Source organism: Sorex araneus, chromosome 2 (genome assembly GCF_027595985.1).
Source record: "Sorex araneus isolate mSorAra2 chromosome 2, mSorAra2.pri, whole genome shotgun sequence".
Classification (NCBI taxonomy): domain Eukaryota; kingdom Metazoa; phylum Chordata; class Mammalia; order Eulipotyphla; family Soricidae; genus Sorex; species Sorex araneus.
In genome coordinates this window covers 94,475,491-94,496,795 of record NC_073303.1, presented here as the reverse complement: position 1 = coordinate 94,496,795, position 21,305 = coordinate 94,475,491, and the positions used below count along the sequence as shown (strand labels likewise).

At 42.2% G+C, this 21,305-nt stretch overlaps 2 protein-coding genes across 4 annotated transcripts in view; one reads left to right on the top strand and one right to left on the bottom strand.

Annotated features, from left to right (window-relative positions):
• TG (thyroglobulin) overlaps positions 1-21,305 on the top strand; it is a 252,528-nt gene that overhangs the window by 150,006 nt on the left and 81,217 nt on the right. The gene's annotated exons all lie outside the window — the stretch shown is intronic.
• The window catches only part of SLA (Src like adaptor), a 71,825-nt gene continuing 55,662 nt past the window's right edge, over positions 5,143-21,305 (bottom strand). For all 3 annotated transcript variants that reach the window (XM_055126735.1, XM_055126737.1, XM_055126734.1), the window contains 6 exons: positions 20,813-20,912; positions 19,754-19,840; positions 16,551-16,654; positions 13,803-13,934; positions 8,221-8,353; positions 5,143-7,095 (listed from right to left, as the gene is read on the bottom strand). In XM_055126735.1, coding sequence (XP_054982710.1) covers positions 6,879-7,095; positions 8,221-8,353; positions 13,803-13,934; positions 16,551-16,654; positions 19,754-19,840; positions 20,813-20,912 — 773 coding nt within the window. In that variant the 3' untranslated portion in view covers positions 5,143-6,878. The remainder of the gene's footprint in view (positions 7,096-8,220; positions 8,354-13,802; positions 13,935-16,550; positions 16,655-19,753; positions 19,841-20,812; positions 20,913-21,305) is intronic.

Genomic DNA, 21,305 nt, shown 5'->3' with positions numbered 1-21,305 from the left:
GGAACTGCCTTAGGGGCTACAAGCTAAAGCTAAACCCTATATCCCAACTTTATGAGGTTCCTGAGGTTGCTTCTCTGGTAACTGGGGTTTCAGGGTACAAGAAATAGAGTTCAGACTTGGAATCACACAGGCAAATTTTAAGATCCTAACCTTGGGTGATACTTCTTTCTTTCCTCCCCTGCCCCCCCTTTTTTTTTGGAGGGAAGGACTTTGTGTGGTGCCAGGATTAAACTCCAATCTCACACAGGCAAAATGTGTGTTCTACCACACACCCTGCCTCATGGATGCTTAGGGCTTACTCCCACTCTGTGCTCAGACATCACTCCTGGCAGTGCTCAGGAGACCATATGTGCTATTGGGGATAGAACCCATGGATCACATGAAAAGCGAGTGCCTTATCCAATGTTCTATCTGTCCACCCCTGATTCTTGTATGGAATCAGTCTGATTGGACTGGGGAGAGCCTGAGCAGTACTGTATCCCTAAGCCTGAACCTTAACCTTGGGGCCATACCCCAAGACTGAGTATTACTGGGAGTGGGTCCCGGTCCACAGGAAATGCTTGAAGACTGCTATAAAAATTTCTGTCTGTGAAGAACCAAAGAAGTGATCCCAACATAAGCTGACATAAGGTTTGTAAAGTAGCCTGGGAACTCAAGATCTAAGCTGCTTTGCTTCCTCCCCTCCCTCCCTCCCTCCCTCCCTCCCTCCCTCCCTCCCTCCCTCCCTCCCTTCCTTCCTTCCTTCCTCCCTCCCTTCCTTCCTTCCTCCCTCCCTCCCTCCCTCCCTTCCTCCCTTCCTTCCTTCCTTCCTCCCTCCCTCCTCCCTCCCTCCCTCCCTCCCTCCCTCCCTCCCTCCCTCCCTCCCTCCCTCCCTCCCTTCCTTCCTTCCTTCCTTCCTTCCTTCCTTCCTTCCTTCCTTCCTTGTTTTGGGGCCACAATTGATGGTGCTCAGGGCTTATTCTAGGTTCTGCACTCAGAGATTACTCCTGGTGGTGCTCAGGGAATCAAACCAGTCAGATGCATGTAAGGCAAACATCTCACTTGCTGTATCTCTCTGGCTCTGCTTTGGTTTCTTAACAAGAAAAGGCAACTCCAAACACTAGTATGTCCAGGGATACTTTACTGCCTGAGAACCAGCAGAAACTGTTACAAGTATATACTTTATGGCTCTGACCCTTGTGTCATTTTAAGAGAAACAGAGGCTTTGTGAAGTGATGTAGAAAACCCAAAAAACAGTTGTCTTGGTCTCCTAGGCTGTCGTCACAATTTTCCATATTTATTCTCCATTCCAGATTCCAGGAAATGGCTCTAGGTTAAATAGTACTGTCTCCTTCCCTGTTCCATTCCCATATGAGCTCTCCTCTCTGACTCCCTGGCTAGCACCTAGGAGAACTCCAGAATATTCCTCTGTTATGGTTGGATTGGCAAGTTCAGTCCTCCTCCCAACATCGCCCCCTCTATTACGAACCAGTACCTATGTTTCAAGCTTCTCTCCATTTCTTAAAATTGAATGATGGCTAGCATTCTTTAGGTGAATCTTGCCTTGTTTCACCCACTGGATATTTTTCTAACATATCTATACCACTTCTGTTATACCCAGGTGCTTTGCTGGGTATCTGCATGTGTCCTCAGAGAACCCACCATCCTGAGCATGTGCCTGCTGCAGGAAGGTACCCATGATCACACTGAACTCCATGAGACTAATGGGAGGAGACTGTGGTTTGGCCCAGACTCCTGTTTTCCCCTGTTTCTGCACACATCTCAGAGCGTGGGTGCACTCCTTTTTTGATCAAAGTTGACCAGCCTAGCTATTCATGGACTTTGAAGCTTCCTTAATTATTCTAGAGTAACTTTATTGATTTTTAAAGATATTCTTTTTTTTTTTTTTGCTTTTTTGTGGGCCACACCCAGTAGCCAGGGGTTACTCTTGGCTCATACACTCAGGAATTACTCTTGACAGAGCTTGGGGGACCAAATGGGATGCTGGGAATTGAACCCGAGTCAAGCACTTGCAAGGCAAATGCCTATCAGCTGTGCCATCTCTCCAGCCCCGATTTTTAAAAACTATTCTTGATGGGAATTTGCTTTTTGTTTCATGGAATTTTTTGATTCATTTCAGAAAAATATCCAGATTTTTATGGTATTAAAATCCTGCATCCATGGGGCAGGATGTATGGTAAGAACACTCATTCAGCCTGTGTGAGACTGGAGTTCAATCCGTGGCACTCTCAAAGAAATTAATGAATAAATTCCCTACTCATGAATCATATCATTACCACAACTATGAACATAGTATTTTTGTCTTTTTAGTTTTTTTTCATGAAGTTTAGAACTTTTCTCCATATAATTTTGTGGGCTCCGGGTGAAGCAAATTCCTGCATGTGTCATGGCTTAATGAGCATTATGAAATAGTTTATTTTCTACTGAACTTGCCAGCTGGTAAATATTGTTGCAGGGGATTAGGTTGGTTCCAAATCTGCTGAGTATCCTTGTCCCATCTAATGATTTGTGTTTTGGTTCCTTTGAGTTTTCTGTGAAATCAGTGCATTCTTACTATCTGCAAATAATAGCCAGTTTATTTCTTTTATGCCAGTTTGAAAAAAAAAACAGGATGCTAAGTTACTCTAAAGAGTACTAACCCTAAAGCAGCTTAAATAAAAATGTATTCTTTTTCTTTTTCTCTTTCCCCTAGCATTTCCCAACAGGCCCTGATTACCCCTCTGACTCCATGTTCCTTTTAGGTGTTTCTTTTGCTTTCTTAGGACCTTGATTTCATCTGCAGGGCTGAGGTTGGGAGGATCCCTGAGTTTAAGGTCAACAGGAAGGAAGAGACTTGTTGACCCCTGGCTAGTTCCTAGCTTCTGTTGACTGCAAACTTGCAACCCTTTGCTTTCGTTCCCTTTTGTCATGTTCATTTTCCTTTATGTGTTTTTATGGTTTTATAATAAATATATTACTGAGTCAAGTTTTTGTTCTTTAAAATCTTCTATTTTTAAACACTTTTTTGTTTTTGATATCTACCCTTATCCTTTAACTTTCTGTTTCTCAACAGTTTCTTAACAAACTGTTGTTCTTTGAGATCCTAGAGTTGAAAGTGAATCTCACTGCCTTTAATTCCTTGTTCTTTGATCACTATACTTAAAGAAATACAGGTCCATTTTTCTATTGTATCCACAGTACCTCTAGGCTTTTGAGCAGTAGCAACATGTCATTTAGTTTTAATATTTTATTGCTTAGTTAATGGTTTCTTCTTAAGGATTTTTTTAGGTTTTAAATTTTAGATTCATAGAAATTTTATTTATTCTTTTGCATATTGATTTCCAGTTTCACTGTATTATTGTCAAACATGATTTGGGTGATGTCGACTCTTTCAAACTTACTAAGATTTCCTCCACACTCTGTTGGTGTTCCTGGCAGGAAGGTTATGTAGTATTGTTGGTATCTCCAATCTACCTTCCATTAAGTTTTCCTATTTCCTATTCAACTTTCATATCAATTTTGGAGGTTTCATTGGTAAATTTTCAAAATAAAATGGATTTATCTATGTTCTTCCATAGTTTACTTAGTATATTTTGATGTCATATTGAACAGCTAATTTATTTTTTGTTTTGTTTTATTTGGGACTCACACCTGGAGATGCACAGGAGTTACTCCTGGCTCTGCACTCAGGAATTACTCCTAGTGGTGCTTGGGAGACCAAATGGGATGCTGGGAATGGAACCCGGGTCGGCCGCATGCAAGGCAAATGCCCTACCTGCTGTGCTATTGCTCCAGTCCCTAAATAGCTAATGTAGATTCAATATCCATGTCTTCTCTTTAATGTACTCTTATATAGTGTTTTTTGATTGTTTATTTTTGATTGGGGGGTGGGTTTTGAGCAACAAAGAGCAGTGTTCAGAGCTTACTCCTGCTTCTGTGCTCAGGGATGAGTCCTGGCAGTGCTTAAGAGAGCAACATGTGGTGCTGCATGAAGATTGGTATTTATCTGAGGTCAGAGCCTTGCAAGGCAAGCATCTCAGCCTGTCCTATCCCTGTGGCCCTATTGGATGTTAGAAAACATCTGCCTTCCCTTATGTAATATAATTCTACTTTCATTTCAATTCAACCCCAAATCCAACTGTTTTTTCCTTTGTTCATTTTTTTTTTGCACAAACATAAAAATCCCATCCCTTTATTCTCAAGCTATATGCAGTTTTAAACATGTGATAAATATACAGGCTTAAGATTCCAAAACTTCATTCTCTTGCACAGTGAGTATTGTGATCTTTTAACAAAGACAAGATGCCATCACTCCCCCACCAGGATCCTTCCAGTGGCTCCTCAATTCTTCCAGAATAGACCCTATAACTCTTCCTCTCCCAAGCAGGGCCTTACAGGACTTGCCTTCTTCCAGGCAGACTTCTCTACCTCTGGCTCATGCATCCCCAGACACCCTGGCCTCCTTTCAGGTCCTCTTGCCTAAAGAAGTTGCCTCCATCTTCCTATTCCTACTGCTACCAATTTTCTGCCTACATGTGTGCATGGTTTTTCACTGCTCACATCCTGGGCCTCAGCTCCAATACTTCCCATGGGAGTCCTTCCTAAACATCACAATAAATAACTGCTGAGCTTATTAACAATCCAGTAGCCTATTCTGTTTTCTGCACCAGTCATAGTAGTGTCATGTTTTGCTTGTGAGATTATGCTCTGTGAAATAAACTGACCATCTCTTTTTTACTGCTATAACGCCAGGGCCTAGGATAGCATATAGCATATTTAATAAGTATCCAAAATAGTGTATTTAATAAATATCCAAAATATTTGTACAAAGAAATTCTTGGAAAAACAATGTGCTAGGGCATTCCAGGTACTGTGCAAAAGTCTCTGGAAGATATATAGAATTTTTCATAATCACTCACTAAAAATGTTCACTCTTATTCCCGATGCCCACCTTCAGATTTGCTCAGCTCTTTCAAAAGTCATCAAATCCAGTTTTATGAAGTCTGAAGCTCAAGGAGAAACTGAGCTGCTCAGTGCAGCTCCTATTTCTCATTGCCCCTCTTCACCTCTGCCGTTGTCAGTTGAAAATTATAACCCACAGGAGTTTCTGAATGAACCACCCACCCTCTTTCCCAAGAAGATTCCCCAAGAGTTAAATTCCAAGAGTTAAATATTTATTAGGATTATTTAAATCAGGAATAAATACATGATTTAACAAAGAATAATGCTTCCCCCTTGTAGAAGTCCCTCCTAGGACTCCCCAAGTGTTCTGACCCCACCCATCACAATGAAAACTAATTCACAGGACACTGTACAGATATCTGGAACTTGTGATGTCATCTGCCTGGCTATGGAAGTACAGATCCACACAGTTGCATTTCTTTTTCCTATATTAGCCAGTTTCTTTGGGATTGTTGAGGAAACCACAAAAGTCTCCTTGTATAAATATGCTGGAATCTCACGGTGCAGGCAGCATGAATATGCATATGCACAGGCCACTAGTACATGATCTCAGATCCCCGGAATGCATATAGGGAACAGACTTCTCCTATCAGTCAGTTAGTGGGACCATGCCCTGCCCTCCTCCCCCCAAAATCCCTGTGCAACTGGGAAGAATGAGTCATGGATTCATCTGTAGCAACTTTCTGACAGGATCAAAAGGAGCAGAATGTCCTAGTGATAAATACCTCTTTAGATCTTTACGGTGTTTTCTCTCTCATCTCTTAAAATAACATGACAGAATTTAGCTCCTCTGGCTTCCTTCTTTCCCAGAGCTCAGCATTTTTAATTCATGTGAACATCAGACTCTTTTTAATATAACTGGATGAATTAGTCTTTCAAACTTGTCAATTTTCTTTTTTCCTAATGAACCCAACTGTGCTTGCCTATTCAAGTCTGCCAGCTTTCTTCTCTGGATGTCCTGCTGAAACAAAAACTCCTGGGTAACCCCTTATTTTATCCCAACTCAGCTGATTTTTCAGCATATCAATTTTCTCCCTATTTATACTGCTGGGACCTGGGGCTTAGTCACTTTTTTTTATCAGCCTCAAACCTACACATACTCAACACAGTGTCTATTGGGGACAATTGTGAATGAGTGATCAATGCATCAATAGAAGCAGGAGTCTTAGTATCTCCCCAAACAGCTTGATTCTGTGCTGATGTAAAGCCGTAGTTGGGGACCTCATGAAGATTGCAGTCTCAAGCCCACCCTACTGTTTCTTCATCAGCAGCTCCCTGACCTTTATGTGCCTTGCTCGCTGCAGAAGGAAGACACTCCAGCTTCTGCCATGTGGCCTGGGTGTGAGTAGGTCAAAGGCATCTGCTGAATCACAGAAGGTTTCTGCTTAGTGTCACTAAACTCCCTTGAAAGGGAGAGAGCCTACCAAAGATTCTCTTTATGCATTGGTTTTAAAAAAGTTCAATGCGGGGGACTAATTTGAAAATCCAGACACCTGTCAAGCTTCAGTTTCAGGCTCATCTTCCTGGCATTTTCTCATTCAGAAAATCTCTCTGATGCCCCCAGGATGTGGCCTTCTGGACGGCTTGTTGGAGAATGCACCTTGTGTTGTGTCCTTTCTTGTGAGAGCAGATCAGTGTCTTTTGTAACACACAGAACAAGACCGACATACACTTAGACCTTCTGAAATGTTGCTCAATTCCATCAAGAGTCAACATGGTGTGACACGATGGTTCTGCTCAGACCCTAGGCAGGGATTCCCTGGGTCATGATGATGTGGCTAGAGAAGATGTGAGTTCCTGTCTCCATGTGACTTCCCTTGGCTGCTAAGAGACAGGAGGCTCGCCAGGACTGGGGAAGCATGGCTCTCTGTGCGAACCAGGGGACAGTCCGAACCTCTGCTCCTCTTCATGGGCACACACCACCTCTCCATACTTGGCTAGTCCTCAAAGTATGGTGGGGAGAAGAAGGCGCTTTTCCTCTTGCTTCCACTATACATTAGGGACATGCTTTTCTTCTTGCGGTCAAAGGAAGTGCTGTCCTCACTGGTCAGGGATAGGTAGGAGGCAATGCTCTCCCGGAGGCCATAGCTGAAAAGAGACTCATCCACTCCAAGGCGGTGGCCTGCTCCCTCATGATCCGAGTCCTCTTGAAGTCTGTGAGTGGCACAAATGGGGGCAGAGGATAGAGGAGAACAGAGGGACATATAGAGATGGAGAGTGAGAAAACAGGGAGGTGGAGAGGAGACCTTGGTGAATATTTCTTTCCTCCTTCCTCTGCTTCTTATATTTGTGGATATTAAGTGATCTTAGAAAATTTATTTGACCATTTTATATGTTGTTGAAATGTCCTGCCATAAATTAAATTATAATGAGCATTTCTTTGTTGGGGCATGCACTGGGGCCCTCTCCTGGCAATTCTTAGCAAACTTGGGCTGAGTAGTCCAATGCTAGGGCCTGAGAACACGATACTTGTTGGCCTAGTGGTGCTAGAGATTACTCAGCCTATCCTGGCAGGGCTAGGGGACCTCCAGGCCTGCACCCTGCAATGCTTTGAGTATCATTTATAACAGGGATAGAACTGTGGTCATGTGACATTCCCTAACCCCTGCGCTATCTTCCCAACTCTGGGTATTTTTCTATGACAGCTATAATGAATAATTGTTTTATTCATTTCAAGGAGTTCAAATCTTTAATTGTTTCTTTGAACTTGCCAAGAGAATGTCTTAATGATTAATCAATGACTAATCAATAAAAGAACCCATGCCCCAGATAAATATCTATTCACAGACAATAGTTAACAAGCCAGTAAATAAATCAATGGAAGATTTCCCCCCTCTGGTTTAAAACAAGCCAATTTAGGATTTTTGCTGGCCTCATATCTTCTGAGTGAGTTTGAGTTTGAAATATTTAACTGACCAAAGATTCATTTGTTTGACTCTCTCTGAGATCCTAACAATTAGAAAAGTCAAGGTGATACCTTTCAGCCAGGAAATAGAGTGCTAACACTCAACAGGGACTCAGCGAGCATCTGAGGGGCTCTGGTTCTTGGTGGGGAGCTGTTGGGCCCACAACTATGCAGGTGACTAAGACTCATTCTTGTCCCTACTGCCCCACCTCTGGGGCTGGGCTACAGTACAATGGGTGACTACACCTGCTTGGGTACTTGTCACCAGGTTTCAATAGGGACTGTGATCGCTGACCGGTTTATGGTCAGTCACATTAGTTTGGGGTTTAGATATTCACAGAGGAGACACACACACACACACACACACGCCTCACCTGGACACCCTCTTCCAGTCAAATGTCTTCTGGCGTAAGGTGACTGGGGAGTCAGAAGCCCTCAGGGCAGGCGTGGCAGTGCTCTGAGTGAGGCACGGGGTGGTCAGGACGCAGCAGAGGCCGTCAGCAACCTCTGAAGAGGGAAGCAGAGAGTCCATCAGTCACTCCAAGATGCTGCAACCAGGGTGAGGGAGGGGGGGCCAAAAGGACCTTTTATCATAGCACCCTTGTTCTCATGGGGAAACCAAGATCATGTTGAAAAGGCTGTGGCCAGGCTGAGAGTTCTGTGCCCAGTTGCCCATTGAAATGTTAACTTGCTCTGCACATACCTGGCACCTGCAGAAAATAGATATCAGAGTCTAGGATCAACTAATACTGGTAGTTCTGAGCCTTACTCTCCTTCATACAGAATGAGAGAAAATGTCTGGAGGATCTCATGTGCTAGAGGAGCCCCAGTCTCAGTACAGACATAGTTCCATCCGCTTCTCAGGGTGAGGCGCAATATGCCGCGGCTATGGATGGCATTTAGTACAGTGCAAGGGTTACGCTTCATGGAAGAAAGGAAGCTGAGAGAAATAATTACAACAGACAGGAAGGAAGAGGGAGAGGGTTACGGAGACAGATAGAGGGACAGAAGCAGGGAGGGTAAGGGAATGGGCTGAAGGAAAGGCAGCACCAACGTGATAAAAAGACAGGAAGTGTCAGAAACCAGAGAGATAGGCAAAGGAGAGGAAGTGGATGAATAAGAAGTTGAAGAAAATCCCTTTTCTGTATTTTAGAGACCCCCCACAAATAAAGATGGACAAGTAAACAAGTTGTTTCCCTTCTAGCTAGAATGGAATCTCTGAGCTCCCAGGCATTCCTACTTTTCAGAAACACAAAGACAGAGCCCCCATTTCTTGCAGCCTTCCCTGACTCTTCACATCCTAGGGAGACTGGGCTCTAGCTGTGTTTTGACATTTGTGAAGATGGAAAAAATTCTGTGCAGTTTTATGCAGGTGAAAACTCAGAGTGTTGTTCAGCTTGAAGGAGGATAAGATGAAGCTGAGGATGGGAGCTGTCTGGGCCTTTTCCTGCACACCCAAGACCAGTATAGCCAGCCCCAGGTTGTACACCTCTGGGGACCTCTCTTTCCATGTCACGGAGGGAGCTCACTTAGGGAGTTCTTGCCAAAGAACACAAGAATGCTGTTAGTGAAGAAGCAACCCCAGGCTTTCTGATGGTGGTTGCCAGCAATATTTCATTTCCAGGCTTTCCATCTAACTTTCTCAGTGAACTCAAATGTCCACCCACACAGGTTCTGCATTGAGAAATGAGTGGGAAGACCATTCGGTGGAGGGAAGTGTAATTGGATGTGAATAGGAAATAATTGCCTGTCATGGATTTGAAATTGAAAAGACCCCCTAGATTGTGAGTTGAGGAAGCCAACGCTTCTGCCAAAACTAAAAAAATCAGCCATAATAGAGGAGGGATTTTTGTGAAAGTCCTTCCTTTGAAAGGTAAATACTGACACTGGGAATACATTTTTTGGCAGAGAGGAAAAAGAACTAACACTTATAAGTAGAGAACTTGAGTTAAATACTGAGCCGGACCTGCATACTTGTTCTTGAGGAGGTTGGTGTCAGTTGAGAAGAGTCCCTAGGGGTGTACTCATGTTTAAATTGTGGAATGTACTCATGTACTCATGTTTAAATTGTGGAAACTAAGGATCCTGGGGTCTAGTCAACAGCTCAAGGTTTCAGAGATATGACTCATATCCCTCCCGGATACTTTTCCCCAAAGCCACTCATGATCTGTGAAATACAAAAGGCAGACATCCCATATTGTCTTTAGGGTATAGATAAGCTCATTATATTTCACATTAGTCTACAAAACTTTCTAGAGCATCAGTTTTGGACCTTTATTTTATCAGAACTCTAGGTTCCTGGGTCCCACTTCTTACTCCACTGTTTTCCTGGCCATTTCAGAATGCATTTGTAACTAATTCTTCATGTCTTCACAACCAACACGGAGTTCTTTCGGGGCCAGACAGCTTCATGGTTATGACTTTGGTTTAGTCCTAACAATAATCTTACAAGAGTTATCTTTTTTTTTTTTTGGTTTTTGGGTCACACCTGGCAATGCACAGGGGTTACTCCTGGCTCTTCACTCAGGAATTACCCCTGGCGGTGCTCAGGGGACCATATGGGATGCTGGGATTAGAACCCAGGTTGGCCGCATGCAAGGCAAACACCCTACCCGCTGTGCTATTGCTCCAGCCCCTACAAGAGGTATCTTAATCTTCATTATTATTTGACTTAGATGACCTTTAAATGTAACATTTAATTTCATTACTTCTTTACACATTTGTTATAGCTTACATAAGATGTAAAAAACTTATGGAATTGATGTGTGTATTTACTGCACCTTTTCTACTACCAAGGTACCAAAGGCCTTCTCCACTGTCCTTGTGTAACTCGAGGTCTATTTCCTACTCCTCTTCACACCCTTTCTTTGTTTTCCATATGCCACAGATATATCATCAGGTGTTTGTTCTTTTCTCTGATTTATTTCACTTAATATGACACCTCCAGTTCCATTTAAGTTGTAACTGTCAGCACTGTCAGCACTGTCGTCCTGTTGTTGATAGATTTGCTTGAGTGGGCACCAGTAACAACTCCATTGTGAGACTTGTTATTACTGTTTTGGGCATATTGAATGCATCATGCATAGCTTTCCAGGCTCTGCCCTGCAGGTGGGATACTCTGGGTAGCTTGCCGGGCTCTCAGAGGGACGGAGGAATCGAACCTGGGTTGGCCACATGCAAGGCAAATGGCCTACCCACTGTGCAATCGCTCCAGCCCTAAGTTGTAACAAGATAAAATATTTTTGCTTATAGATTTATAATATTCCATTGTGTATATGTGACATAGTATCTTTATATATTTATCTGCTATTGGACATTTTTGATGTTTTAATATCCTGGCTGTGCTGCAATGAAGAGAGGTGTGAAGATATCTTTTTGAATTAATATTTTGTGTTTGGGGGAGATGCTAAGAAGTTGATTACTGGGTCATACTTAAGCACTATTTTTACTCTTTTGAGAAGTCTCCTGTGACAAAGGAGCTGGCTACAGAAATTGAAGCTAGGAATGCATCATCAATAAATGGTGCTGGGAAAACTGAGTAACCACAAATAAAGAGAAAGAGACAGAGAGAGAGAGAACAGAAATGAAAAAAAAAAAACAGAAAAAAGAAACGGGTCCATATCTCACATGCTACACAAAAGTTTAACTCAAAGTGAATTGACCTCACTTTAGAGATGAAGAAACTGAGACTCCAAGATGTACTTGACAAATGATTTAAATCTACCCAAGGGCATCAGGTTAAAAAGCAGAAACATCTGTACTGACCCCTTACCCTTTGATTTCTTTGATTCTTTCCTTTTAGGAAAAAAATGAATGGTAGGAAGCAAAGTGGGCCATGTGTTTCCACATTTGCATCCCAGGGGGACAGAACACATTTCAGGGTTATCTTCAACTCTCCTCAGAGTTTTAAAAGATGACAGTGATGTATATTGATTGCAGTGCCCAAAGGTATATTTTGGGTTTCTGCACCGGGGCAGGGTCCTTAGGTACTCTGGGCCAAAAACCCTCATGGACCTCTAGTTCATAAAATCTTTGCTGAGACAGAACCCTCTTCATATAGCTTTCACTATGCAAAACTACGGTCTCCACATCTCTCATGTGGTTGTTATTAAAAGTCAAATGCCACAACCAAACTTGACTCATAATCAGTAAAAGTTGACTATTTCCAGGACTCTCTTCCTCTTTCATTTTCAGCTAAGCTGATAAATTTTCAGGTATCACAGAAATCATCTTCACTGGGGCTGGAGTGATAGCACAGAGGGTAGGACACTCATCTTGCACATGTCCAATCTGGTTTCGATCCCCAGCATCCACTATAGTCTCGTAAGCACTGACAGAAGTAATTCCTAAATGCAGAGTCAAGAGGAACCCCTGAACATCAACAGGTGTTGACCAAACACCACCCCATCATTTTTGTTATCATTTCACATCTACAATGTGCCAAGGGTTCCATAAATGATCATGCCAAACCATCTTTACCACTGTCTTTGGGAGAGCTATTCTTCATCCTCCAGTAGTTGGGGGGTAAGGTTTTTCTACTTAAAGGTCTATCACTGAGGTCCACGGAACCCTGGTCTCAGCTGTGGTCTGTCTCCTATGCAGCCATTTCTCCTTTGTAACCTATACTTCTCACAGACCATTTAGGATGCCCCAGACTCTGTGAATGCCTCCAGTCTCTTTGACATGTCCTTAATATCCCATAATTTTAGCAAACATACCTAGGAAAGGGGAAGGATTATGCCTAGGACTGATACCTAGGACTCAGTAGTTGATCATGTGCCTTAGTGGGTAAGACTCTAGATTAGATATCTTTTTAGCACTGACTAAAAAATAACAACAGCAATAATAATGATGATAATAATAATAAATACCCAGGAATGTGAGGTGACTCAGCTAAACCCAGAGGAAATGAAGCTAACAAAGAAAAAGCACCTTACTTCTTTCTATTTCCCACACATAAAGTAAGGATGAGGAAGAAACCCACCTGACTTTAAAATAATAGCTAATTCCTAGAGTTAGTGGAAACCCTCACACCTCACATCTACAGCTATCCAGTGCAAAGATTTCCTATGCACTGACCCAGGGAATCATCACAACATGCCCTGATGGGAACATTTTACAGAGAAGAAAATGAGGCCCTGAGATATGAACCATCGGCCCAAGGCTGACCCATGATGGGAAGTCAGAGGTTATACTGACATTTTTCATCATTTAGCCAACGTTTTTATTACGACTCTCACTTGTCCATTCTGTTGTGATCTAACTCCTGACCTGGAATTCAGACCTTTCACACCCTAACTCAGATTCCACCTCTGACCCTGTACCCTTCTACTTTCACTTTCCTCCAAACTCACACTGTCCTTAACCCACCTTGAAGGAGTCACACAAGTGAAAGAAGTACAACTCCCGATCATTGAAATCTTGCTGGGGAACAAGGACTAGCATGTAGTTAACTTTGTCACAAGAGTAGTATGTCTGAAGTTCTGGTGAGAGAAATTCCTGGCATGCAAAGAGAATAGAGAAGACAGGCAACTAAACCAGTCTCCCAGACTTTATTCAAAGGGTGACTTCCTGTTGATGCCAAAGGCTGACAAAGATTTTGACCAGCTGAAATAGGGTAAATAAGTGGTGTTTTAGGACAAAGCTGCTGAAGTCTGCGGTGGTATGACCCACTTAGGGAAATGAAAACTATGCGTGGAAGTGATTCTAGGGTCAGCCAGATTGGTTTTTGTATAGGCAGAGAGATGGTAAAGTGAAGATTAGTTGCATTTTACTTGATTAGGCCGCATATACAGACTATTTAGCTTGATGTTTGTAGTCTAAATTAACAAGGAGAATTGTATGAAGGCAGGATGCACAGAACCGTCTAGAAACATGGATGACCTGACACTGAGGGTCCTTCAGGGAAGTAAATAAAGGTAAACTGTTTGTACACATCCTATGAAGTATTTCTTACCAGAATAATGATTTACTAGGTCCTCCAGGCACTGGAAAGTGAGCCTCGGGGAAATGTAATACCAGTTGTTGGGCAGGCGGAAGATTCGATAATGCTTCACCTGTCGGTGTCTCACTGAGAGTGAATAAAAACCTGTAGGAATAAAATCCTGTCAGTAATGTCCCACATGACCTCAGAGATTTCAGCTGAGGGGTCTGCCACAACTTGATGCAGAGAACTTGCCAAGCCGTGTGAGACAACCCTGATATCCAACATGCACTCTTGATCTTTGAGCATCAGGACACTGAACTGGTCTGCTTTGACTCACAACAAACTCTCCAAGAACTATAGGAGCATATCAGCTTAGCAGTCCTGGTATATTTACCATGTCTCCCAATGGGTTTTCAAGTACCTGTGCTCACTCTTTGCTTTGTGAAGTTCCATTCAGGGTTTACCCCTTCTATGGGTCCTTAGACCAAGTTAACTGATTTGAGTTGGATAGCATCCTATAGACTCAAGATCTGTGATCATTCTAGAGGCCTGTCTGTCCCCAGTGCCATCACAGTACATATTTGTGGGGCTATTCAATTATGTCCCCATTACCTGATTATATCATCGCTTGAATGTTTGCTTGGATTTCTCAAAAATTTAGAGGATAAAAAGACAAGACAGCTTTCTGGGTTCACCTAAGAAGTGTGTCATTTCATCTTAATTAGAATAGTGGCGCAGACTGGGTTTGTAATAGGGTAGATCCTTGGGCGAGTGCCTTTGCCACTCTGAGTCTCAATCCCTCTCGTGGAAAGTGAGAGGATCAGACTCGAATAATGCTTAAGGGCCATTGCTGCTCTGTCTTCTGGGTGCTTAGAGGGAAAATGCTTAGGAGATGATGGAAAAAAAGTGGGATTTTTGCTGTCTGTGCTGAACAGTGCACCAAGCCATTGCCAAGGAATCCCTCCATTAATTCTCAGAAATGCCCTTGGAAGTATTGTCCACAAATATCTTAAAAAGTGTTGGGGGAACAGAAACTCAGAGCCCCCTGAGTGATATAGTCACAGGACTACAAAATTGAAGGAGCAAGGCTGGCTGGGGTATGTTCCTTGTCTTGGAAAGGCTCCTAGGATCATTTTGATGACATTCCTGAGTTTGCCCTGTGTCTGCCCTCTGAGCCAACCCGACCTGAATCCCCTGGTGACATCAGTGATAACTGAAAGTATGGAGAGCAGGTCAAGAGGAGAGGCAGAAAATTATTGAGCTTTGCTGCACTACCATTGCAGCCTCAGCTTAGCCAAAGATCAGCCTGATGACACCTTTAATTTTAGATCAGTCCTGGCGTTTCAGTCTGGGTTCTTAGACTCAACTTCCTGGCCATACTAGCTAAGAGTTCTGTTTGAGTTTCTCCTCTTGGGACAAGAAGGAAGTTTGGGCTTTTCTCTGACTTTTCTCTTTTGTAGCCCATACAGGTTCTCAACAGAAAAACTGACCATGGCTTAATTACTATTAGAGAGTCTCTATTTCCACAGAATAGGTCAATGCACCTTTAGTGAAATAGGGACCCACATAATAAGTGCACAGAAAGTAGACTCAGAGATCACATTATCACTTTCTTGACAGGGATCATGTAAGAAGCAGGCCAGGAAGTTGAAAAGGTCTTCTATATTTCAAAAGCTATTATTAGTTTGGGAAAACACTGGGTCTTGTGTGTTTTCCTCTTGTGAGTTAAAGAACCTATGGAGTACCAGATACTGACCACATTCAGCATTGAGGATCCTATGTAATAGTATATGGGAGAGCTTGGCAATTCATATGCCAAAACCAGTAACAATGATGGCTCTCATTCCCCTGACCCCGAGAGAGCCTTCAATGCGGCACCATTGGGAAGGATGAGTAAAGAGAGGCTTCTAAAATCTCAGGGCTAGGACAAATGGAAACGTTACTGAGACCACTCGAGAAAATTGACGATCAACGGGATGATGATGATGATGATGATGATGATGATAATGATGATGATGATGATGTAATGGTATAGGGAGCTGAGGTTTCAAGAGAGGCTGTGCAGTGACTTAGTGATCCAGACAGCAGAAACTAGAATCAGAGATGTCTACCCTGAACTCCTGGCAAAGGGCCCTGCTATTTCCTTCTCAGAGTTACTACTACACACACAGAGCACAGTAAGGAAACTGTAACAATGCAGATGGTGGGGAGTGTGTCAGAGTATGCATCTGTCTTTCCTGACTCTCTCTCTCTCTCTGTCTAATCTCATCAAGTTGAGATCCAGGGCCTCTTGGTGGCAAGAGTATTGTTAACATAATGGCATCAAGTCTCACCACAACTTTCCAAGCTAGAGGTTTTCTTTGAATTTCACACATGAGACCACGGAGCTCAAATAAATAAATAAAAAAAAAAGTGCCCCAGTGCCAGCGTTCACGGACACAGTTCAGGCCATGTCTAGTGACCATGGTGCTGGCCGGAGTGCTGCGCGCTCCTGGCTTCACACCCACATCTCAGCTGATGGAAGATTTTCCCAGCAGGAGGTAGTACAGCCTGGTATGTGCCAGCGGCTGTGACGCGGCCCACCAGCAACTCAATCTGTTTCTAGTCCCCTGGCCTAGTGATCTGGCGACTGGGGTGGTGTATGGTTGGACTCGCCACATTGGACTGGTTTGTATGCGTTGTAGAAGAAGAGGAAAAAGGAGCCTTTGGGGGAGGGAGCTGGGAACCAAGTCTGCTTGCCTGGCCCAAGCACAGAAAGAGAAACTCCAGGCTGTTCACCTTTCTTCGTCTCACTCTCTCTGATCATGAAGGAGCCGATCTTGGTGTCTGGCAGCTGCAGCAGCTCCTCAGCTTTGTCTCTGCCCAGCCCTTCAAACAGCCAGCTGGGAAAGGAGGAGGACAGTCATGAGTATCTAGATCACACCATCCATCCCCAGAAGACGGGGGGGAAAGCAGAAGTTAAAAGAATTCCAGATGATATACAATCCGTGGGACTGAAAAAGGAGGACGAGCAACAATTTGTCCATTCATTAACTAATGAATTCATGCTTTATATATTTAATTTTTAAAAATTTATTATTTTTTATCAAGTTGTTTGTTACAAAGATGATTTATTACATTCAATAGGTTGAATGTACTAAATATAAAACAAAATAAATATACATTGTTACAACAATGTATAAAATATGTAATGATGTATAACATTGTATGACAGTTTATAAAACATTGTTATATTCCAAAATCAATCCCACCACCATTGTACCTTCCCAACACCTTTACTTCCAATTTTCCCGACCACCCCTCAAGGCTGCCCCCACAGCAGGCCCTGTCATTCAGACTTTTAAGCTTCCATCAAAATACCTGGGCATCTAACTGCATGCTCCAGATTTCACTGAATCACAGGGACACACACCTGCATTTTTTTCCTGGCCCATTTCTCAAATGCTAGCTGGAATATTTTCATTCTGTATTTTACAACGTATGTGAATTTTGAAATGTGGTAAGTTTCCTGTTGGTCCTTTGTTTTGTGTCTAGTCTCGTGGACTCTGTACCTCCTCCGCTCTGCCTCACTAACTCATGAGTGCAGGTGCTGTTTCTATCTCTTTGGGTGTTTTCTTTGTGAGCAGGTTATTGAGTTTGGTATGCATTTGTGAAGGAAGAAGGTGTATAATTTTACCAACTTAAGAAGGCCTACTTTAGATGCCTTCTATTTTCATTTTGATTTATTTTTTCTGACTTATTTTAAATATTTATATGTTATAACACGTGTTTTGTGAATCTACCTCTTCAATTATCAATGGAAAAAAATGTGACACTGTAGTTCAAGTTTTCAGTGGAATGTTTTCCTTCCACAGGAGAGATGCTATCTTTGAAAGTTTCTTTAGGAAGAAACTCTGTGAACAAAACCATCCTTCCTAGGAGAAAGGGTCCTCATTCCCTGTTCAGAATAGGACAGGTGTCAGCATCCAAGGAAATGCTTTGTTACCAGTTAGCTACCATAAGTTCAGAAGCAACCCAACATCCCATTTTAAGTCTTTGTATTTCAGTGAATGGACCCTGGGTTTCAATTCACTTTGTCTGATTACCTTATGCAATGATAAATATGGATACTTTGCTACTTCACATGCCTTGACATTCACCCTGGTACATAGTCAGGATCTTGAAGGGACCAGGCAAGTACCATGTGTGAGAAGCCCCATAGATAAAAACATCAGATGCCACTTTTGATGTCCTGGTTTCCAGAAAAACAAACATACTTTTCTAGCTAATATTTTAATTTTGTCATACTGGTTCAAAATGTCTCAACCATTTCCTTATTTCTGCACAATTATATTATTTCAGTATATGTAACAAAGGTTTTTCTTTTCAAGCCCTGACATGAAAGCCAACTTTAAAATGAAGACAAAAATAATAATATCATAGGTGAATACTTATTATGGGCCACATACCATATTACAAACCGAATCTTAATCCTCACATCAACACTTTAAGTCAAGTAGTTTTATCTCTTTCCCACTGACAAAGATACTTGCCAGAGTGAGTAAGTAATTTGCTCAAACTGTCCTGTGTCAAAGAGAATAGTGCTGACTTAGAATTTGGTTTCTCTGGGATTTCCATTTCATTGTCACTATGTACACTGCTTCTCTTCCCATTTTATAGAAGAGAACTTTTATTCATTTACTCTATCTATGCTTGTAGCTCCTTACAGTTTTGATTTATTCTTACTCAGCTGATCACCTACCACCCTTCGCAGTTGTAGTGTTCAGGAGCACATCTTCAGCACAGATATGGGTGTATCTTTGCTAGATGAATGAATAGATTGAAGACACACAGCTGTCTTAGAAAAGTTGTATGACTCTTCTCTTTTTCAAAACACAACACTCACAGTCTTGATGTCCCTGCTTTTGCCCACTATTATCATTGCAAACACAGAAATAGTCAATAATATTGCAACTAAACCCACTGGGTTGGATGTATGAAATATGCAGGCATCACTGGCTTTGGGTGTGCAGAATCCTTCTAAGGTCTGTAGAAGCTATTTATGGATCCCTTAAAATAGAAAATGGTCTTTTCCCTCTCCTTCCTTTCTTCTCTTTCTTCCTTTCTTAATATGAATATCTGAATTTCTTACTGGCAGATGAGGAAACTGTGGCTCATGGGAGTTTGTCATTTTGTCAAAGCTCTTGACAAAATCTTTTCAGGATCTGTTTCCAGATCTGAAGTTTCCAGGATTTGAGCCATGCATGCTCCATCCCAGGAGTGCTTGTCGTAAATGACAGAGCTGCAAGGCCTTTGCAGTGCAAACCAAAGGAAAACCAATGTACTTACTTGATCAATGCAGTGCCAAGATATTTCAACCTTCAGTGTTTTGCCTGACTTCTTTTTAGCTTGAGAATGTAAGTATTTTGGGCAGTAAGTGTTTGCTAGGCTTCTGGATAGTGTGCGATAAGAACATAGCTTTGATGTGGTCAGAACTTACTGTAATGCCCAAGACTCACCTGTATCTCATATTATTCTCCTAACAGCCCTATATATTGGTCATACAGTTATGTCTTATTATCCTTGTTATTCTTTGCTCTGATCTCTCTTAGGCAGATGATGCTCAATGTTGAGTAACTTGCCCACTCTCATATACTCTGTAAGTGACAGATGCAGGATTTGGAAGTAGGAAGACTAGCTTTAAGCCAGGTGCTGCATCCTGTGATGATTGTACCTGAGAGTTCATTGCTCTATATAAAGGACACTATGTAGAGTTGAAAGGTTCAGCTCCCTTCATTTTATTGACAGAGAAATCAAGTATCAGGTGGGAAAGGAATTAATCTAAAGTTTTCCCCTTCCTTATCCACTAAGTTGAGGATAGAAGTGACCCCTTGAACCAATGCCTTCTTTCCACAATGCAATGTTGGAGTCTTTGAAGCAAACTTAGGAGGTACTAGCATATACAGCAAGATTTCTGGAGGCTTCTGGAGTAATCTACTCACCCATGGTAAACTCTGGCCACACATATTCCAGGAATATAACTCTCTCGACCAGTGCTAAGAGAAATGGCTTTCCACCAGCCCCCTTCACTGAAAAAATAAGAGCAGACAGGGTAAATAGACAGGCCAAGTTAAGGACAAAGCAAATAAATGAAAGAACTTACTGGTCAGATTTAAACTAAAACAAGTTTAGACACTTCTTAATTAAGACCTATCTTTGATCCTACTAGTGACATATCTTTCCACAGGTAAGGTAAGTTTTAAAGTTTATCCCCTTCTACCCATTCCAAAGTATTTGGAGTATCTTCAAAATGATTGGTGGTCACAGCTGACGTTTTCTATGTTTCACAATCAAATTTTTTAAAAAATTAAATGTTTACTACCTTTACACCCCATAAAATAATCATGATACTTGCCGATGTCAGCACCAATGGGTATCTAAATTAATATGGACCCCACTTATTTGTTCTAACATTTATTTGGAATTATAGCGAGATAATTCCAAATAATGGGACAGTGCTTTTTAAATTACTATTATTATCAGAACCCCTCAATTCTGGGGACTGAAGAAATAGTGCAACGAGTAGGGCATTTGACTTGCATGTGGCCAACTTGGAGTTGATCCCTGGAGACCCACATAATCCCTTGAGAACCACTGGGCATGATTCTCCGAGCACTTCTGCATGTGATCCAAAAAACAAACAAAAAATTCCTTGAGTTCTTCCAAATTTTGCACTGATAAATCTATCGCCACTGAATGGCTGGTGGGAAATGATACCCATAAGAGAAGCGAATGTAGAGACAGAAAAGATCTCATTAGCTAATTGACTTAAATTGTATCCAGAGGGCAATAGGAAGACCCTGAAAACTTTAAATCTCAGTGGCATTAAGGAGAATGAAGCATCAGGGTGTGAGGTTTGAACTGAATTTCTCCTCTCATCCTAGAACCAAGGGCCCATATGGTATTGAACAAGTAGAATAAAATCTCATAAACCCCACCCTAATCGGGAGCATCCTTTAGCAGGGCAGGGAGAAGAGTGATTGTAAATATTTTGGACTCACTCAGAAATCACACGAAGTTTCTCCCCTCGACGGAATATTGGGGGGCTGATGTCAGGAGATGGGTAATCATTCAGTACAGCAAGGAAATCGCTGTCCAATCCTGGGGAGGCAAAGTTGAAGGATGCAGTTATTCACAAGGAACTAAAGACAGCTCTCAGAACAAGGAGGAGTCTCCTTCCCACATCTTTGGGGATTCTCAGCTGGAGACACCTAACTTGTTATGCAGCAGCCTTTGATCATTGGACTTCCCTCTTCAGAGGCTTGAGGCGCAGATGACCTAATTTCAACGCAGTCTGAGTCTTGTCGTCCTCATAAGAGTAAAAGGCACCCAGAGACCTTGCAGCACTTTCCACAAACGACCTTAGGCCTTGTCAATATGGTTGATATTTACGTGACCCAGGAAACCCCACAAAAGAATGCTCACAAACTGTTCATGCGATCAAGGACATGTACACACCAAAACCACCAATTGTCTGAAGGAAATTACACTCCA